Source organism: Mesoplodon mirus (assembly GCF_964341445.2).
Source record: "Mesoplodon mirus genome assembly, chromosome: 6".
In the NCBI taxonomy this organism is placed as follows: Eukaryota; Metazoa; Chordata; class Mammalia; order Artiodactyla; family Ziphiidae; genus Mesoplodon; species Mesoplodon mirus.
Genome location: NC_138982.1, coordinates 38,879,443 through 38,900,695, shown reverse-complemented (window position 1 = coordinate 38,900,695; position 21,253 = coordinate 38,879,443). Strand labels below are relative to the sequence as shown.

The window sequence follows — 21,253 nt, the reverse complement described above, 5'->3', positions numbered from 1 at the left end:
CATAGCCATAATTTCTTATACAGAATTTCATCTGTTGTTAGTACTTAGCCTCCTTTTTAAATATACACATTCCTCCCAGAGAAAACAGAAAAATTCAGTGGATAGCAGAGTCCATTAGATCCTTTTCAGTGTTTGAAGGATTAAGCCTTGGCGTATTCTTTAAAATAATTCCTTAAAATCATGTATTCAAAAGGTATTATTTGGGGGAGGGGCAGTATCAGAAGTGGGGGAGTGGGAGGTACAAACTAGGCTCAAGGATGTACTGTATAACACGAGGAATATAGCCAATATTTTTTAATAACTGTACATGGAAAGTAACCTTTAAAAATTGTATAAAAATGAAATTTTTAAAATCAAATATATAAAGTATGATTGGACTAACATTAATGAAAAAAATGCACGTTATAAGAAATCAAAGCTACATGGATGTGAAGGAATTCGGAAGCAATACTAGGAGTGATTGTCTTTAAGAGTATGCTGCAATTTTCCCTATAACTTTAAACTTTCATATGAAGAACATAAATTTCCATCAAGAAAAAAACAAAAAATCAAAACAATGAAACATAAAATCAAAATATATATATATATATATATATATATATATATTATTTGGGCACATGATTGGTAAGACTTCTGATTCAGTAATCTAAACTTAATGACACCCTTAAATAAATAATAATCTCTTGTCAGCTAGACTCATAAAACATTAGATTTTTTTTAAGTGGAAGAGAATCTCTATATCATCATTTCTTTAGCCCACCTCATATTACCAATGACGCAACAGAAGCGCAGGAGGTAAAGTGACTTTGCCAAGGTCACATCAAGTCAGTGAGTGAGTGCTGAGCAGCACCAGGATAGACTCCAGATCACCCGACTCCTAGCCCAGTGCTGTTTTCTTCCTGCCTGTCCTCCCCGATTTATTCATCCAGAACTAACTGATCAAGCAGAAACAATTGGGAATAGTCAGACCTCTATTAATAACAACTTGCTTTTATATAGTACCATATAGTTTACAAAGCACTTTCCATATACTCTCTCTCCTTGATTCCTTCCCAAAACCCCAGAGAGCAGACAATTTACCTCCATTTACAATAAACTAAGGCCTAGAAAGGTAAAGTGATATATCCAAGGTCACAGAGCCAAATTCGAACCCAGACTTTCTCACTATGAATTTAAGTCTGTGTACATACACCCACAGCAACCTCTCTTTCAGAGATACAAAGAAAAAAATTATTCCACTATAACCCTCATTTGCATCCTATTAAGCCAAGATTATAAGGGGACTACCCCAGTAACTTTGTGAAGGGTTTATAAGTAGAAAGGCTGATTTTGAAAGAACATTAACCAGATGCATAAACTATGCAAAAGTAATAGATGAATTGAGAAAAAGAGCAGGACAGCCACCGAAATGCAGGTCCAGCAAATTGATTTAGACAGCAACGACAAGAAAGGTTTTCATTATCTACTTATTTCAGCCTCCACTTTTGAGCTGAGGGAACTAAAACACCTCTATCTCCCTAAAATGTAGAAATCCCAGGGTTTCTTGAAGAACAAAAGTTGTGATAGCCATGACTCTGGAAATGCCTCCCCTTTGCACTGATACAGCAGTCTTTTTGTTGGCACTCACCAAAGGTCCTGAGCAGTACAGTCTGTTCCCCAGAGTCGCTGGGGTCAGAGATGTATCTAAAGACAAGAATTAGGATGTGAGGCGTGCAGAGAAGTCTTCACATGAGCGGACAGGGAGTGGAGCATCCAGTCTCTGATGGGAGGGAAGAGGACCAGGAGACTGGGGACAAGGCACAGGCACAGATGATGATGAAGGATCACACCACTCCCCATGGGACAGGATGAGAACAACACAGAAGAGACTGTTTTGTTTCTCATTTTCAGAAACAGGAGAGAAATTGCTTCTAACAAGTAGGAGGAGGAGGAAGTTTCCACGCCCAGCCAGATTTCATAGGGAGGAAGATCAATAGTTCTCTTCCATTGGCAACAAGAAGTTAAGTCACAATGAATACGATCCATTATTTAGAGAGCTATATTTGAGCTCAGGGTGAGATCTGAGTGCTGTTCAAACAAGAAGGAAAGGTAAGTGGAGGCTGTGTACTACATGTGTGTCAAACCCGAGCCTTTTGCTACTTTATACCCAAGGATATAATAAAAAGTGCTACGAAAACCAAACAAGTAAATATTATTATACATCAAGTACCTTATATTTTATTCACTCAATTAAGTTTCTTTTCTTAATTGAAATGACCTTAATATGGCCAAGTTACTGGGATTACAAAGGAGACATAGTCTTTGCCTTCATGATGCTCATAGCCTAGAAGACAAGCCTGACAGGCAACCAAGGAACCATGTATACTATAGCAGCGGTCCCCAACATTTTGGTAGCAGGGGCCAGTTTCATGGAAGACAATTTTTCCACGGACGGGGGCGGGAGGTGGGGGGTTGGGGATAGGATGGTTCAGGCGGTAATGCGAGCGCTGGGGAGGAATGGGGAGCAACAGATGAAACTTCGCTTGCTTACCGCTCACCTCCTGCTGTGCGGCCCGGTTCCTAACACGCCGCAGAGCCATACCGGTCCGCAGCCCAGGGGGGTTAGGGACCTTTGTACTATAGTGAAGAAAGAAATCAACATGGCAGGAGGGTTCAAAGGGCCAGAGGACAGAAAGACTTTTCTCAGCAGAGAAGGACAAAGAAAATCTTTAGTAAGAAAATTATAATCTCATTATTTGTGGATATAAAAAGTTAATGTATTTGGGGAAGATATTATGAGATTTCAAGTTGTGTTTTGCTTTTAACGAATAATGTAATTATTGCTATTATTTTATTACTGATGAAGAACTGACTATTGAACAATATGTTATTTATAGTTCCTAGCTTCCCCATAATATACCATCTGCTAATAGTTAATTAAGTCATGAAACCATAAATTTAACAGAACACATTACATTCTTAAATGTTCACTGAAGGCAACATTCTCTGCCTCTCCAAAATGTTTAAATTCTATGTTTGTATATCTGTTGTGTGTTTTCAAGACAATGCAAACATGGGAAAATCTCAAAAATATATTGTAAAATAGTAAGACCAAAGCTGCATTTGGGAAGCTCTCCCCTGAATTTGCTAGGTGAATTGAAATTCAATCAATATTAACCTGTGCAAATAAAGAGAGTCCTATTCTTCCAGTTTAAGAACTGGTCCTGCTTTCAAAATAAGTAATGAGAACTCTAATCCATTTTCTCTTTCTGACATTGCATAAGTTTCAAGTCCTGTACCTATGTCCAAAGCAAAGCTCTTTCATTCGAATTACTGTTTTTAAAGAAATCCTCAGGGGTTTCAAAACTGGTACTTCCAGATCTCTGAGACTCAGAGCCACTGATTAAAATTTTTAATCATATTTATAGATAAGTGGGCTTTAGGGTGGGGACTTAATATGATTTAATAGATAGAAAATAGTATGGGATTCAAGAAACCGGTTTTCATTCTTTACTTTACCAGGATTGAGCCCCTTTTTCCCTGGGCCTCAGTTTTTCCAGGTAAAATGACGAACATAAAAATGACTTCTAAAATCTCTTCTGACCATAAAGATGCTATCACAGTGCTGGGAAGCTAGTAACTTTGCCAGTTATGAATTGGCAAGGTGATTTTTCTGGGAAATTATTGCTTGAACTGTGAGAGCTAAGACACATTTCCCATCATGAATTTGAAGGCAGACTTAATCACTCCCATCCCATAGAGCCTCTAGCACTTGTTAATATCTCCATTATGGCATTTACCATATTGCATCTTGAGCAGTGCTGTCTGTCTTCCACGCTAGCGGAAGGTTCATGAGGTCAGAACTGTGTCTTGTTCAATGTTTTGCCAATGCCCAACAATGCATGACTCAGGGTAAGTGTCCAATGGATGCCCGGGTAGTGGAAGAATGAATAAATTAGTATCTCAGGGCAATTTTTAAAAATTGTCTGGACATGATCATGGTAGTTCTCTTAACCCTGTAACTCTTTTAACGTATTTACATGGTGTTTCCTCATGGGAAGATTACTTTAATGACCCTGATGTCTGACACCCTAACTATGATGGATAAACAGAGGAAACCAGCCAGGACACTGCTGAGAATTCCACAAAATGCTATCTCCAGGACCTCTGAGCTGAGATTATCTCTCCACAAGATTATTCAGTATCTTTTGAAAGTAAAGACTTCTAAGTAAAGATGGGAAAGTTGAACACAGGCTTTTACTTTCATTCCTACCTGAAACACCATTAAAAGTACAATAAAGGTGTGTGTGTGTGTGTGTGTGTGTGTGTGTGTGTGATAAATCTATAAAGATGCAGCAAAAGGGAGAGAAGACAACAACTGTCAAATTTTAGAAATAGGAAGCCAGCTGGTGAAGATATAAAGGATTTAGCAGACCTGAGAAAACTCAATTCTAAGTCAGTAGTGGGGAAAGACAATAAGCAATCTAATTTGGACTGCAGAATCTTCAAAAGTTTAGACAGCGGTAGCACCAAGCTTGTCTAGAAGTAGGGTGAAGGGGAAAAGGATAAAATACACAGAACTGGTGGACAATTTGTTCTTAAGAAGGTATTATAACCTCAAACCCTCTCCTAAGTGTTGAACATCTAGACAACTGCCCTCCCAATCTCAGCAGAAGACTGCAGACGTGTTCTTTGTAGAGGACAGGAGAGAGGCTCTCTGTACAGAGGGCGGAGTAAGTACCACATTGAAAACTAAGAGATTAAGTGAATTTACATGCTGATCGCTGAGACCCACAGAATCCTGGCAGCCATGTCTTTATCATTCAGGCAGGAGAAAGCGTCTTCTCTGAGGAACTTATAAACAATAAGAAGCAAGACCTAAAGATATTGATATCAGGAGTTCCACAGTGAAAAGCCCACGAAGGTGATCCTATAACTAAGATCATTATCAATAAGCCCCACCCACATGTACAGAGCTTCCAGTCGCCTCTTTAGCCTGCTCTTAAACATGAACAGGCAACAAATATAAAAACATCTGTACAAAGTCTCTAACATGAAAGACAGAAATCAAAACAAGTAATTAAATAAAAGCTAACTGGAAACAAAGGCTATGGAAGGAGATGAAAACTTCTAAAAGCTATATTATTAATATTCCTAACAAGGTATTAGAAATATTGCCTCAGTGAAACAAGACAGCATAATATAAAAGCAAACATTCAAAGAAAAACAACAAGTAAGAATCTTGGAAACTAAAAGTCTGATATCAGAAATTAAAAATAAAACCTAAGAGAAAGAGTAGAAGATAAAAATGAGCCTATCACCAAGAAAACAGGTGAAAAAAATGCAAAGGAGGTGAAAACAGGAAATAAAACATATTAATAATAAAAATGTTTTAAAATTCAGTATATCAGGGACTCCCCTGGCAGTCCAGTGGTTAAGACTTCACCTTCCAATGCAGGGGATGTGGGTTCGATCCCTGGTCAGGGAGCTAAGATCCCATATGCCTCGGGGCCAAAAAACCAAAACATAAAACAGAAGCAATGTTGTAACAAATTCAATGAAGACTTTAAAAATGGTCTATGTCAAAAAACCTATTAAAAAAATTTCAGGATATCAGTATCTGAGTAACAAGATTTCAAAAAAGCTGGAGCCAAACAACAGTAACAACAAAAAAGAAACAGAATAGGAAATCATCAAAAAAAAATTCAGGAAAATTTTCTAGATGCAAAGAATATAAGTTTCCACATTAAAGAAGCCAACTAAGTACCCAGTATAATGGGTGAAAATAAAACCATAAGAAGGCAAATCTTCATAAATTTTCAGAATTCTGGGAAAAAAGAGTTTTTCAAAGAGAAAAATAAGTCATATTCAAAACATGATGAATCAGAATGTCATCAGACAAGAACAACAAAACTGAAGGGAGAAGACATTAGAGTGGTGCCATTTAATTCTGAAGGAAAATTATTTTCAACCTAGAATTCTATACCTAGCCAAGTTATTGTCCAAATATGAGGAAAGAGGAATATATTTTCAGATATGCAAAGGTCCAGAAAATTTAACTGTGTATCCTTTTTTGCAGGAAGCTGCTGGAAAATTGATTCTACCAAAATAAGCACGTGAATTAAGAAAGAAGAATACAGAGAATACAAGAAAACAAGAGAACCAAGCAAAGAGACCTGCAGAGATTTTCCAGGGTGATGGAAAGGGAGATTCCAGGATCAAACCAGTGCATAGGGCATAAAAGGAAAAGCGCAAATATAGAACCAAGTCAGAAGGTTCCAAGAGAGATTACTTCAAGAAGATGAACTTGATAAGATATCTGTGCATCAGAATGGCTGGAGCTGAGATTCAGAACACTGGCAGAGGCTTGGAGTTAAATAGTGAAAAGTATGTATAGAAAGCTGAACAAACAAAAAACAACTATCAGCCACAGAAAAAAACAAAATCATAAGAGAAAGGAAGAGTAATCACAGTCATGAAAAGCATTTACATAGTCATAAAAGTGTAACTAATAAATACTGAGCTAACCAAAACAATAATGTAACAGCCCTGGGAAGATGGTAGGATAGGAGGAATGCCTGTTGTGAGAGTGTGGTAAGAGAGAGATGAAAACTTCATTTCTACAATGGGACATCAAAAATAGAGCTGAGAAATCGAGAGGAGGTAAGAAGAGAATGTCATTTAGAACACAGAGGTAAATAGCAAAAAGAATTGCGAGTGATGTCTCTGGAGAGACAAAAATTTGAAGGAGGGGACAAGGAAGTGCTATCTTTGATAATACACTTTCCATAACTGTGACAAAAATGTCAAGTGCACAAAAAGGAAAAGGGAGACATCATCTCAAATGTTATTCATGAGGGATCATCATTACACCTCTCTTGCTCTAGAAGCATTTCTAAAGGAATGAGTAGCATCAGAGGCTGCAGTGTGTTCCCCAGCACCCTCACACCTTTACTAAGACCTGCATGATTCAATGGGGAGTAGAGATCAAAAGAAGTTGCTCAGAGAAAAGACAAGGCTGTCCTTGCCATCTGTCTAACTGCTCCTTATGGTTATTTGATGAAAATCATCTGCTGACCTTCATTTTCAAAATCTTATTCATAAATCTTTCACCAGCCAGGCTGAGACCTTCTCTATATAAGGTGGTATTCTAGATTTCAACCATTGATTATGGCTGTCCAGTTAGGCAGGAAGTGTCTTCCTGAAACTGTTTTAAGACTTTGATCCAAAACAGCTCTATGTTGAATTACAACTAAAGGCTCAGACTGGAAGTATTATGCTTGGAATTCATTTAAACCTTTAAGCAAACTGAATCCATCAGACTCAGCAAAAGCCATGGCTATGATTTTGTACCCCAAGTTATAATGAGGCAGTTTTGAGATACTTAATGATAGCTACATTTTGTTGAGTGCTTACTATTTGCCAGGCAGTGTGGCAAACACTTTCATATACTATATACTATCTCATTTAATCCTCAAAACAACTCTAAGAATAAATACTATTATTATCTCCATCATATAAGTGAGAAAATCTAGAGTTAGGAAGATTAGGAACCTTGCCCAATATCTTCTGCTAGGAAGTAGACAGACAGAAATCAAAACCAGAATTGGGTTAAAAACTGCTCTAATTTCTTCATCTTCTCTAAAGAAAGACAGCCAAAATATCAAAATACACCACTGAAAGAGTGATGGTAGGTTGAAAAAGAATATATATCTTACATGAATCTTCATATACTTAAGGAGAATTTGAAGAACTTCATATAGCATAGTTGCAAAATGCATGCATATTAGTACCTGTATAGTGTTTGTCCTGTTACTGTAATTCTGAGAGTTGATAGTAATTTATAGATCACTGAAGAGCAATTTTTGAGCCTGACACATTTCAAAAATATTTTTTGGATCTTCCCCCTAAAATACCAATCTGTAAGTTTCAATGCAAAAATTTCAGGGGATTGACAGCCAAAGGTGAACAGAAATGAAACTCACTGTTCCATTAAGCAAGGGAAGTGTGTAAGCAGCAGAGGTTGGCAAAAGTCACAGAGTGCAACACTGGATCACAGCATTTCCTCTGGCCGTGGAACTGTGCTTACAGGTATACCTTGCTTTGTGTGATGGATATTTTCTTGAAAATCTAGGAAATAATTAAAGCTTTGCAAATGGAATTATACTCTAAAAGCCCTGGAATCTAATTTTTAAAAAAGACAATTGATTTTTTTGTGTGTGTGTGTGGTATGTGGGCCTCTCACTGTTGTGGCCTCTCCCGTTGCGGAGCACAGGCTCCAGACGTGCAGGCCCAGCGGCCATGGCCCACAGGCCCAGCCGCTCCATGGCTTGTGGGATCCTCCCGGACCGGGACACAAACCCACGTCCCCTGCATCGGCAGGCAGACTCTCAACCACTGCGCCACCAGGGAAGCCCCAAAATTAATATTTTTGAAGTGTAAGTTATCATTATCTACATTATGTAATTTGTAACAGGCCACCACAATTTTCTTCTAATCTTTAATTTCATCATCAGGATTCATCATTCACTGTATCCTGTCCCTAACACTACCTGCTTCATGGGGGCAGGGACTTTGTCTTCTCACTACTATATTCAGCACCTAGAACAGTCCCCAGCTTATCAAATATTTGCCAGACTAATGAATTAACCAATCACTTAATCTTTCCTAGTTGCTACATGTATATTAATGATGCTATACATTTGCTCATACTATTGCATCAGCTTGGAATATTTTTCCAATGTTTTAATTCCATCCCTTCTGCAAGACCAAGCTCAAATGCCAACTCCCTTCTCTGTATTCCCACAGATTATAGTTCTGTATCTGGTGTAACAGCAGAGGGTATAAATCTTGTATTATTCATTGGTTCCTGGTCTATAACACCTAGGCAGAGTAATCCACACAGAAGGTATGATATTAAAAGTAAATTTTAAATTTAATCTAAATTTTCACATGCATACCCCACTGTCAGCTCTTCCTAGGCTTCTGTTTGTGTCTATCTTCAAAACCAAGTCTGTGAAGTCAGAAACTGTGTCTCTTTTCATTTCTAATCTTGATGATAAGCAATGTGCCTGGCACAGATAAATAAATACATGTATTCATTTTATAAATGAAAACATGTATTATTTGTATACACCATTAATAACATCTTTGTACTAATTAACCAGTGTGCGGGTATGGGTAATACTGGGGTGATTTTGTAAATGTGATCTTATTTACTCTTTTAATCTATGGAGTTCTGTCATGAGAATGCTACCCCATGATCTCTTATTCTGATATTCATCAATGATCAGCCAAATGTACATTTATTTCTAGATACAATACCCAAATACAAGAGAGTCATAGACTACATTGTTTACACCAGGGGTTCTCAAAGTGTGATTCCCTAACTAGCAGCATCAGCATCCCCTGGGAACCTGTTAGAAAATGTAAACTCTCAGGCCCACCCCAGACCCACTGAGTCAGAAACTATAGGAGACCGAGAAATATGTTTTAACAAGCCTACAAGTTATTATAATCCATACTTACAGTTGAAAACCCCTGACTAGGTACAACTGGGCAGAAAGTTGTTCTCACTATTCTTCCCTGAACAATGGAATGGTACCTGGACCTAAGCAACAATGTCAACATTCCTATCACAACAGTCAAGTTCTCTCTTCTGAGGAAACTCAACTTCATCTTAGGCCAGACAATGGGAATAAGTAAAATCGGATCAAAAAGATTAGTGGATTTCTTTCATTTTTGTCACTATTCTTTAATTTTTTAGCACGACTTAGACCAGTAGGTCTTAAAAACTATCATTGTAATCCATATACCACAGCTGCAGGGCATTCTGCTTGTTCCAACCTAAGGGGGAAAAAATGAGTGAACTAGAACTAGACAGAATGAAGGAAAAACCAGAGAAGCAGCAAGGGTCATCAGTCTAAAGAAAAGTATGAAGGAATGGATTCTAGACCAATCACAGCTGGTATCAAAGTAGGGAGGGTGGGCGATACCAGGGGAAGAAAAGAGTATGGTTCTGTGAGAGTAAGAATGGTGGCAGTGGCCAGCATCAGCGTCAGGTAGGAATCTCATCTTGCATCAGGGATGTTCACATGCGATGGACTGAAGGATACTGAAAGTTGCATCTGGCTCCATGCAAGGGGCTAACGTGATGGTGAGGAGTTTAAGGCAGGAATCCAGCCCCATACAGGAAGAAAGGAAGTATTAGTAGTAAGCCTAAGGGTCAGAGGATAATTGCAACAGCAGCAGCTGTTAATACTGAGTACTGATTTTATACTTGGTTCATCATGTAAATATAAAATATATATTTATTACATTTGTTATATATTATATATTTATTATATATTATTAAACATTCATATATAATATATATTATTTGTCTCATTCATCTTGAAAGAGCCATTGTACAAATAAGGAAGTGAAGACACAGAGAGATATCTTGCCCAAGTCACAAAGACTAACAAGTTGCTAGTTGTGTGTCTGATTTGAAGTCTCGTAATCTTTCTACAACACCACTGAGCTTCCCAGGTAAGCAGGACAGCTATTCAAGGTGATGTGAGAGAAGGAAAGTGCAACCCCATGCTTACTTAAGCCCCTGGGGTTGGAAGCCACCTCAGGCATATGAGCGTTGGGTGCTCTCTCACAGCCACCTGACAGCAGGCAGGAACACTCCTCATGCTTCCCCAAGTCTGGCTCTGATTGGCCCAGGGTTTCCGTGAGCCTGAGCCTGCAGAGATCACAATCCTGAAGGCTAATAAACTGTAAACATCGTATGTGTGTGTACACAGCTGGCCTAGGTTTCAGCAAAGGAAGTACCAGACCAGAGCAAAGTATGCCTCAGATGTTCAGTTGTGGTTAAGCTCACAGACTCCGAAGCTTGTCTGCTATGTACTAGCTATGTGACTTGGTCAAATTACTTAAGGTCTCTATGCTGGGGTTTTCTACTCCCTAAAATAGGGATAACAATACCACCTGCCTCACTGAATTGTTATAAGGATTAGAGTCATTATATGTAAAGTACAGTGCCCTATACATAGTAAAAATATATATATAAGCACAATTTCAAAAGGCTGTTCTCCTCAAATGTCCTTTCAATGTCTCACATGAATAAAGTGTGAAAACATCAAGCATAAAGATTTTTGCTTTAGTTCAGTTTAGGTAGATCTGTTTAAAATGTTTATAACTAAGCCCAATACCTAGTGAACTTTATAGAAAAAAAATAATGAAATATTGATGAAAGATTTTAAAAAGGAAAAAATCCTCACAATCCAATCATCATTACCCAAATATTGCCTCTTTTGGTAGTGACATTGCCACTACCATCTATTATTCTTTGTCCACGGACATACAAATTTCACATTATTGTAAGCAGTACATATATCCACATCACTGTTTTTTACAATTACCATCATATCACAAGTATTTCTGATTATAACTCATGTTTATAAACATGTTAATGGCTGTTAAATAATCCATCCCATCACTAAATTTTATTCTCTGCACAATCAAGAAATTCATCTTATTAATCATGAAACCCTTAGACTTTTGATAACTTTTATCTGGAAATAAAAAAAGCTGCTTCTATCCAAAATCATCAGTAGCCAATCAAACATCAGAAGACAGAAAAGGTTTTTAAATTGAAGACAATGAAGGACTGAGTGCAATTATTTTTTAATAGTATGTTACTAATGATTGAGAACTAAAAGAAAATCAAATCTCTTTCTATAGTGAGTAAAACACTCAGCACTTGGACTCCTTGGCATTATTCTGTCTTTTTTTTTTAATTAGGGGATATGTGCTGATTAGGGTTGAGAGAGAGGAGAAAACCATACCCACCAATCAACTTCACATATGATTGATGTATAAATAAACTAATCTTATTTGTAAAGACACATGAGTGGGAAAAAAATATTACAGAAACATAATGTACAATCTGATGAGCAAAAATGCCACTGAGTTAACTAAAGAAATAGTAGAGACCAAGGCACCAACCATAAATCCTTAAACAAAACATAATCACTGTAGTCCCTACATAACCACCTCATAAATGCTGGTTCTTACAATCCCATAGATGAAAAGAAACTTGCTTCTGATCCACTCTTGTTTCACAGAAGAAGAAATATGGACAGAGAAAGGAAGTGACCAGCTCAAACTCACACAAGGAGTTGGGGCAGAAATCTGGATTCAAATCCAAGTCTCCAGACTCCCAAGTCAAGATTTTTTCCTCAAGGCCACTGCAACCACCCACTGGTTTAGACATACCTGGGTCTATATGTGGTCACTATCATTCAATCTACAAACTCCAGCCAAGTAGCCACTTTTCCCCAGTCTTAGTGCTTTCTCACATGGAACCAAGTTAATTGCTCAACCCAGTTACAGACCCAACAAATTCAGTCACACAACTCACAGCATGAAAAAGCTAGCTCAAACTTACAGGGGCGCCTTAAAAATGAATGTGGTAATTAGGACCACCCTGTTTTATTTTCTACAGACATCAAGTCTAAAAAGGATCAAGTAAAGGAAGAATGCAAACAAGCTGAAAAGGCAGTTTCTTCGTAATAAGAAAGTAGAAATCAATAGGCAAATAGAGTTATATATATTTCTTTTTTTAAAAAGGGCTTAGGACACTGAGCTCCAGAGAGGAGAATAAAGATTTTTCCCAAAGTTTCTCTGCTGAATAGTGGGAGCAGAAGTAGAACCAGAACCCAGGTTTTCTAGCATCTAGTCTAATATTAGTTTTATTTCATCAGAACATGCACCATGTTTTCCATGCCTCAGCGAATCACCCTAGTATACAATCTCATAATCCCACCAGTATGTTGACTCCAGTTTAAAAAGCTTACCCTTAGAGAATCTAACACATAGTAAGCACTCAATAAATAATTCTTATTAAATAAATCAACCAAACATCTTGTTTTAAAATTGCTTTGGTTGTCTCCCTCACCTCAGCATTATTGAGGGTATTGCTATACTTGCATTGTCAGTTTACTTTTTATGCTGTTGAAAAGTCCATGTCATCTCATTTTGAATTATTTGTAGGCTTGCAAATAAAGCATGATTTACATGACAACCTTTCTCTTGACATATAGCAAATATTTCTCTTTTAAATCAAGGAAGAGAAAAAAAGTAAACCAAATTCAATTTTAAGTAGTGCTGGAAATGTTAAAAATATCTTGAAATGAAAGAAGTACCTTTGGAAAAACTGCTTAAATAATCTAATTTTAAACTTTCCAGACTTTTAACAATTAGAATGATCATGTAATAAGTCTTGTGAAATTCTCTAATTCGTAGAACATCTAAACCCAATTTAGTAGGTGAATGAGACTAAGGGCAGAAACACCTCAACATTGTTTTTTTGAAGTGAGAATCATCTAGATATTTTGTTTTCAAAAAGTTAAAAAAGAATTTCCAATTTGTCTTGTGATGAGGTTTTTGCTCCACATGTTTGGTATCAGTATTTGAGGAACTGAGAAAAACCCGGTTGTTTCACATGGGTGATATCTGTAGGAATGAATGGGATAGAGAGAGAGACTGCTATTGGCAGATTGGCTTGCTGCTTCCTTCTGCCTGCTAGTTAAGGGAATCTTTGATATGTTTAGTTACCTTCTGAATGGCCTCTGAAAGCTTCTAGATTTTTTCCTGCAGTCTAGTCCCTCTAGACTGCTTCTCAGGCTAATGGCCAGTCCACAATTAGTAGAGAAAGAAACCCTGACCTCAGAATAGCAGCTTACTATTCTTTTTTTTTTCTACAGTGTTTACAGCCCACTTTCAATTATCTGTGCTCTCTCAATCACTGGTGGTGGGATTTGTTTCAGGTAAAAAGCCAGGCAGAGTATATGCTTTAAAAAATGAAAAAGAAAAGCTCTGTGGAGAGGCAACAGGTGTCCCCTGGGATACCTGCCAACATACCATCAGTTGGATCACAGCAGCAAAATACCATGGCCTCCCTGGGTGGGAGTCCCATGTTCCCAAAGACAGAGAGACAGAGACTGTTTCAAAAAGTAACTGGAGAGAATAGCAAACTAAAATTAGAACTATAGACACTGATCCTGGATTGAAATCCACCATATTCTGCATGCAGGGATGCCAATGAGGATGAAGACATTGGGGGAAGTCATGGGTCTTCTTGGCCTCAGACACACACCATCTATTTACATGTCTATTTTCTAACCCAAGCCTGTAGGACAAGAATTAGTTTCTCTCTTCTACATGTTCTGTCTCTTAACACTAAAGAAGGCAATAATAAAAATCAAGGCCAGGCAGCAGGAGTCCTGTAGTGTTTCTGACAAAGGACACACGTACCTGTTAACGTTTCATATTAATCACCCTGTAGCTTATCTACTGATTCCTAATTGAGAGTGCACATCCTAATCACGTGAGGTGCTTCTTAAATATCCAAGTCCCATGTACCATGGGGTGCCCCGTGATTCAGATGTGCACCCCTGATTGAAAATCCTGTTAGAGGCCAGATTTTACAGTGTATATTTTAAACCCAACCAAGGTATAATACTTGACCCAATGCATCTCCATCCCCAAACCCACAAGATGTTATATAACTGCCTTGAAACTACATCTGAGCAACACAGAGATAAATTCACATTTTTGAGGAGTTACTGCAAAAAAAAATACATAGAATAAGAACAAATGAAATCCCTTTTGGTAAATTAAAGCCTTTGCAGAAGTCAAAGGAGATAACTTGTTGAGTATGTATGCAGTATGCTTGCTGCTAAAACTACAAAAATGGCAAAGGATTAATTTCTCCCCTCTAGGATGAGATCCTAATGAAAAGACAAACACAGCTAATAATGATGAAAGACTATGATTCTAAACTCTAAATGGTTTATTGGTATGAGTTTGATTTCATAATCACGATATGGGGGGTATGGGGCTTGGGGTAGACACAATAATCCTTATTTTACAGAGAAATAAAGAGAAGATGCATTGCCTAAGTCACTTCGTCTTTCTCAGCCACTGTTTTGTTATCTACAAAATGAAGTTAAAATGTCTAATCACAAGGTTTTAAGGGCGATGACATATATTAAAAGCCCTTTAAAATAATACAGTGTCTCATGAATGTGACAAATCAGGAAACCCAATATTAACAAATCCAGTATAACATAATTATTAGTCATTCAGTAAGCACAAACCACACCTAATAGGGTCAAAAGCTTAAAGGCATAAAAGGACAGGGATAAGGGAATGACGGAGAAAACTAACGGGCCACCTCCAGACTCATTACTAACAAACCTCATAATAACCACCTGACTCAGACAATAGGTTACTAGCCAGGTAGCTAGTCAGTTGGAACAGCTTTTAGAGTAGGTACTTAGCAAGAGTTCAAATGTTCTCCCACACAAAAATTCTGTTTAAAGAAACCAAAAGTGGAACAAAAGGCAGGCATTATTGTTGTGGAATGTTAAGGGCCTCCGCAGAGGTCATTAATCACTATGACTTTAGATTCTAGCCTCCTGGGTAACCTACTAGAACTCTGAAAGATGAATGGAGAAGAGACATGATGTTAGAAATCGGCAGCTCTTGAGCTTGTCGATGTATCCCCAGACTGTAAGCTCCTGGAGGGCAACCCAGTGCACTATTGATATCACCATCCCCTACATTTAACAATGTGCCTGGAACAATGTGGCAACTCATTAAATATTTTGAATTAAATGAAATGAACTCCCTTTGATATTTAAGCATCTTTAAGACTCAGACAGGAAAAGTGATTTGTCCAATGTTACACCATTAGAGCTGGGATAAGAAGTGATCTCCTATGCCTCATGTGTATTCTGTTATGTTTTGTACCGTATTATATTTTACTTATCCTACAATGGTCTCGGAGATTTGGTTGTTTGTTTTTTAACCACAAAGTAGCCTTTCTAAAAATCACTTCCCAGCTCTGATAAACTAGTTACTGTATAGACATTTCCTTTGTCTCCTGCAGGGTGAACCATTCTGGTTTCAGAGAAATGAGTACTCTGTACCTTATCTATGTTGGTTCGTGCCCCTGGCTTGCCTCTAATATTGGTGTGAAACTCAGAACACAGTTGAATCTTCACTGGGAACACATGTGTAGTTCTCTATAAAGAAAACAGGTCATGTTACTGCCTTCTATGTTCTGGAATAGCCAAATTTCTTTCACCTCTCCCAATTTACAATCTCCTGGATGCATGAACATAGCATGATTAACTAATGAAGGCTATCCAATTCAACATATATAATCTGAGTCTCTACTATGTAAATGAAAATGTTTTATGTGATGCAGGCACCTGAGTAGCTACATGAATATTAGAGATTCATATTATGCCCACAAAAAAGTTATCTATGAATGGAGATTTGGGAGTGAGATGTTTAAGATCAGAGACTGCATCTCAGTTTTCTTTTACATTCTCAGAACTAAGCACACTGGGAACATAGCAGATGCTCAATAAATGTTTGTTTAAATAAAGAACACAAAAATTATAATGTTGATTGTAAGAAATGCAGTATGTGAGGGACAAACAAGGACTTTAGGTCATATAAAGTATACTAGTAAATATTAATTAGATGTAAGGGAGGTCAGGGAAGATCTTACATAGCAAGGGGGATGGCAAATGAATTCAAAAGAACTGAACAGAGGCACATGACAATGAGAAGAAGGTAATGCTATATTCACTCTAAGATGGGCCTCAATTTAAGCAGTCTAGTATCACACTACCATGGGTTAATACCAGGACATTTTAAGGAGCTCAAAATAAACCTATAGAATAAGCATTTAAAGGTAATCAGGGGGGACTTCCCTGGTGGCGCAGTGGTGAAGAACTTGCCTGCCAATGCAGGGGACATGGGTTTGAGTCCTGGCCCGGTAAGATCCCACATGCCACGGAGCAACTAAGCCCGTGCACCACAACTACTGAGCCTGCACTCTAGAGCCTGCAAGCCACAACTACTGAGCCCACACGCCACAACTAGTGAAGCCTGCGTGCCTAGAGCCTGTGCTCCGCAACTAAAGAAAGCCCACGCACAGCAACGATGACCCAACACAGCCAAAAATTTAAAAATACATAAATAAATAAATTTATTTTTAAAAAAAGATAATCAAGGGGTTGAAATTAAACGGCTGGAGGAAGAACAGAGAGGGTATTTTAAATGAGTCCATTTTCTGATATAACCGTGAGGCAAGCAATTTCTTCTGCATTTCATTTCCATTTTTTCCCAAAGCAACCAAAAACTTATGATCACATATGCAGAAGCTTCCATATTGATTAGTTAATTTCAAATCTGCTACACTGAGGTACCCAGAGTGGTTCATTCGTAGATACAATCAGTCCCCTAAGGTCTAAACCAGTGCTTCTTAAACTTTAATATGCATACAAATGACAAGCAGATGCTGTTGAAATGCAGATTTGGTTCAGTATGTCTGGAGTAGGGCCTGAGATTCTGAATTTCTAACAAGTTCCCAGGTGATGTTAATACTGCTTGTCTATGGATTACACCTTGAGTAGCAAGATCCTAGACCAATGTTTAACTTTGACTATCAATTTGCATCACTTGGGGAGCTTTTTAAAGATACCTATGCCCAGATTTTTTTCCAGAACCCATTAAACCAGAATGTCTAGAGGTGTGGCCTAAGTATCTTTATGCTTCAAAAGCTCCGCAGGTGTTTCTAATAGACCAGCCTAAGATTGAGAACCTAGATGGACAAAGAAAAGATGTGTTACAGGAGAGGGGAAAAAAAAAAAAGAGAGAAGATCTGGAGAGAGAGAGAGAGAAAAGGAGAGATTCCGAGAGGGAAAGTTCTTTCCTCACTGTAAATCAATGCTTCTCAAACTAATGTGCATACAAATAACCTGGGGATTTCATTAAAAATCAGATTCTGATACAGTAAGCCTGGAGTAAAGATCAAGGTTCTGCACTTCTAAATCAAACCACATTTTGATTATCAAGAGTCTAAATGAGTTATTCCCGAACACAGTTACACCTGAGATCTTCAAAAAAACACCTACGCCTCTCTCCTACCCTAACATTCTGAGGTAACTAAGAAAGGGTTTGACCAGGCATGAGGATGTCTAAAAGCATGCCAGATGATTCTAATGTGCATCAAAGTTTATGAACCACTGCAAGGCACAAATTTTATCAAAGCTGTTCAGACTATGCACTAACCCAAATCTCTGAGGCAATATTAATTACCATGGTACATAAGGATCACTGAAATTACACCGTAAGTTGATTTCTAGGTCAATTGATTTATTTTCCTCTCCTCTTTACCCTGATAACAGGAAGTGGTGCAAAGCAATAAGTAAGGAAGCAAAAAAAAAATTGACCTTATCTGTAAATAACTGATGCTCAACTTGCTGGAGACTCTGGACAAGCGCTCTAAGAAAGGTTTTCAAATGCTGGAGGTGATATGAAGGTTGTCAAATGCTGGCAACAAGAGTCAAGATTAATTGGGCCATTAGCCTTTTTTTCTGGGATGGAGAACTCTTGAACTTTCAACTGAATCATGTAATAATACTCTGAGTATTGAAAGAGTTTCTAGTAGAAAAATATATATATGCTTACATTTGAAAATGTCTTCCTGGAATTAAATTTGAATCTGTTGAAGGAAGAAGTTTGTACATGGCAGCATAAAGTACTTAAGATGCACCAATTCAAATGGGATATGGATACATTCCTCTTAATACACATTTTTTCTTCTATAATAAAATTTCAAGTTAGCTACCATTTTTAGCTGTGCCATTTGCATCAACTCAGAAAGTGAGACCATGTGTAAACAATTAGCCATTCTTCATATGCTCAGTACCTGGCTAATTCAGTTTTGCAAAGGAAGTCTGAGAACTAACATGTATAAGGACTTTCACCATGTGTTTTGCCTGAAGCAATTATGGTACCTCTGCAAAATGACCACAGTATTGGTTTGGGGCAAAATTATTAATTGACTTTGGGTCGGTGCTGTGATTCGTGCCGTATCACTGCTATCTGGATTTCTATAGAACTTCTGGCCTGATTCTTCCCAGATAAACTTCTGAGATTCTTTCTCCTTTCCAAAATCCCAAGACTGGCAGAACAGCTAGAATGCTACTGTTATCAGCATGAGATATAAACCACCTGGAACTCTGCATAACATGTATATTTTATGGGAAACGAGGAGAAATAAAAAATTATTGCTAAGAGATACATCCTCTTTTTACGATGGGCCAGGAATTAGTGTATAAATTGGATGCAAAAATGTTACCAAGAACCTCTGCCAAATAACCACGTTTAATAATCAAACAGCAGGTGTCCTCTAAATACAAAAAAAAATGCTTCTTAGTAAAATGATACTCTGTCTTTTGTTTAATCTCATGTTCCAGAAATACTTAATCAACTGGAATATTATAGACCTCTATGAGTTAAGACTTGGCTTCTCATTTTAAAATGGACTCTACAATACAGTTAATAAATATATGCCTCATGTATATTTATTGACATGGGATCTCTCATATATGTACATCATTGTTAGTCAAAGAAATGCCCATCAGCAAACCATCAGAATAAAATTATCTCAATTAAAATTTGCCAGCTTGTCTGAATCCATGTTGACTCAGTTATTTTCATACTGAAAATGCTTACCTAGGTTGAAATACTTAACTCCTCTAATTAGATACTTTATTGAACAGGTACCTGCTATCATTTGATGCTCCAGTTTTATTAATCAGCCCAGAAATAGGTAACCCACCACACTCCCTGATCCTGAGCACATTACCACAATGACTGACATTCTTGGTTTAAAAATAAAACCTTGTTTCAAATATAGCTTCTCGAGTTCTGGGTAATGAATATAGTTTCATAAAAGTTGACATCATTTCTTCTGATTTCACCACAATTAAATACATCCAGTATTCCTACTGGATATCTGACCACATTACTCAAGACTCTTGCAAGCTGGTGGGCGTTTTAAAGAGGAGGAGGAGGAGGGGGAGGAGACCTGCATAGATGGAGTTAAACCCAAAGGCTATCCAATCTTACAATTTTAATAGTCATTTTGTTTATGAGTTAAATATGCCATCAGAAGTTGATTTTTACAGTTCATTTACTAGTTAGTATGTGTATATTATGCAGATTTGCTATGAGGAGAATATTAATATATACGTATCCAGAACTAGTATATGCATCATGCCTGGAGCCAAGCAGTACTCCTATACACTGTTCTTCTTAGAGGTCAGTTCTAACGCACACTGTTCCAAATAGACCCAATTTCTCTGCTGATATATTTTCAAAATGCTGTAGGATGTGGTCATACACACCCAGAAATACCATCTTCGTGGGGTGGGGGTGGAGAAATCCAAACATTTTTTCTATAGCAATGCATTATTGGATATCAGATACAAACGTGCCTGTCAGCAATCCTAAAGCAAATGAAATATATTTATTTGAACCCATCCATTCTACAGAAAAGAAACTGCTTTATCAACACATCTCACCTCCCCCACCATCTAAAGACTCTTCCCACCCCCCTACCTAAAAAGAAAAAAAAAATCACACTTCACTACGCAACTGATGGAGTATTAAACACTGTCTTCCAAGCTGTGGGAGTTAAAAAGAAGTCTCCTTCCTGCCACACTTCCCTGGTGCTGCAACGAACATAGCATCTCCTCCTATCGACCTAGTATGATGTTCACTCCCCAAGCACTGCAGTCCCCTCGCCGAGGGCTGCCCTGGCCACACGCACATGCAGCGGGAAGTCCCCCGATGGGGACAGTCTCATACCTTTGCTCTCCATTTCGGTCCCTTTAGAGTGCTGGGAAGTTCAATGGAAGTTGGCCGGAAGATGTGGGCCCGCTTCAGATTCCCAAATGCAGGAAGCCAATCTGATGATTTCGCCCGTACTTCCTTTCTTCCCCTCAGGCTTCCTGAAAGATGGGATTTCTTAAACCTTGAAGCTGCAATCAGCCACCAAAGGACCCTTAGCAGCAGCAGCAGATTGCCTGTTCAGGGGATAGGCTGAGACCTGGTATCGATATGCATGCACGGTGCCCTCTCAGTTTGTTTGTTTGTTTTTTTTACCTGGGTCTGGAAGCTGCAAGCAGGAGCTGTCCTCTGAACGTGGTGCTGCAGGTGTAGTGACAGATCATCCCACTTTGCTCTCTGGATGCACAGCAGATTTGCATGGGCGCTGGCACGCATGCGCAGGGCGTCCCTTTCGGCCGCCTCCCGCTCCCCCGCCCTTCTTCGCTTCTCTCCCCAATACGGTCCTCAGTTATCCCCGCTGAAGAGCTGTAGCTTTCGGTCACAGGGAGCGCTGCTAAAAATAAAC

General features: G+C 38.2%; 1 protein-coding gene across 1 annotated transcript in view; it reads right to left on the bottom strand.

Moving 5' to 3' along the window:
- The window catches only part of FGF12 (fibroblast growth factor 12), a gene marked incomplete at its 5' end in the record, with an annotated part of 571,869 nt that extends 551,092 nt beyond the window's left edge, over positions 1–20,777 (bottom strand). Inside the window, one exon of the mRNA XM_082625698.1 lies at positions 20,707–20,777. Coding sequence (XP_082481824.1) covers positions 20,707–20,719 — 13 coding nt within the window. The remainder of the gene's footprint in view (positions 1–20,706) is intronic.
- Between the last annotated feature and the right edge of the window lie 476 nt (positions 20,778–21,253).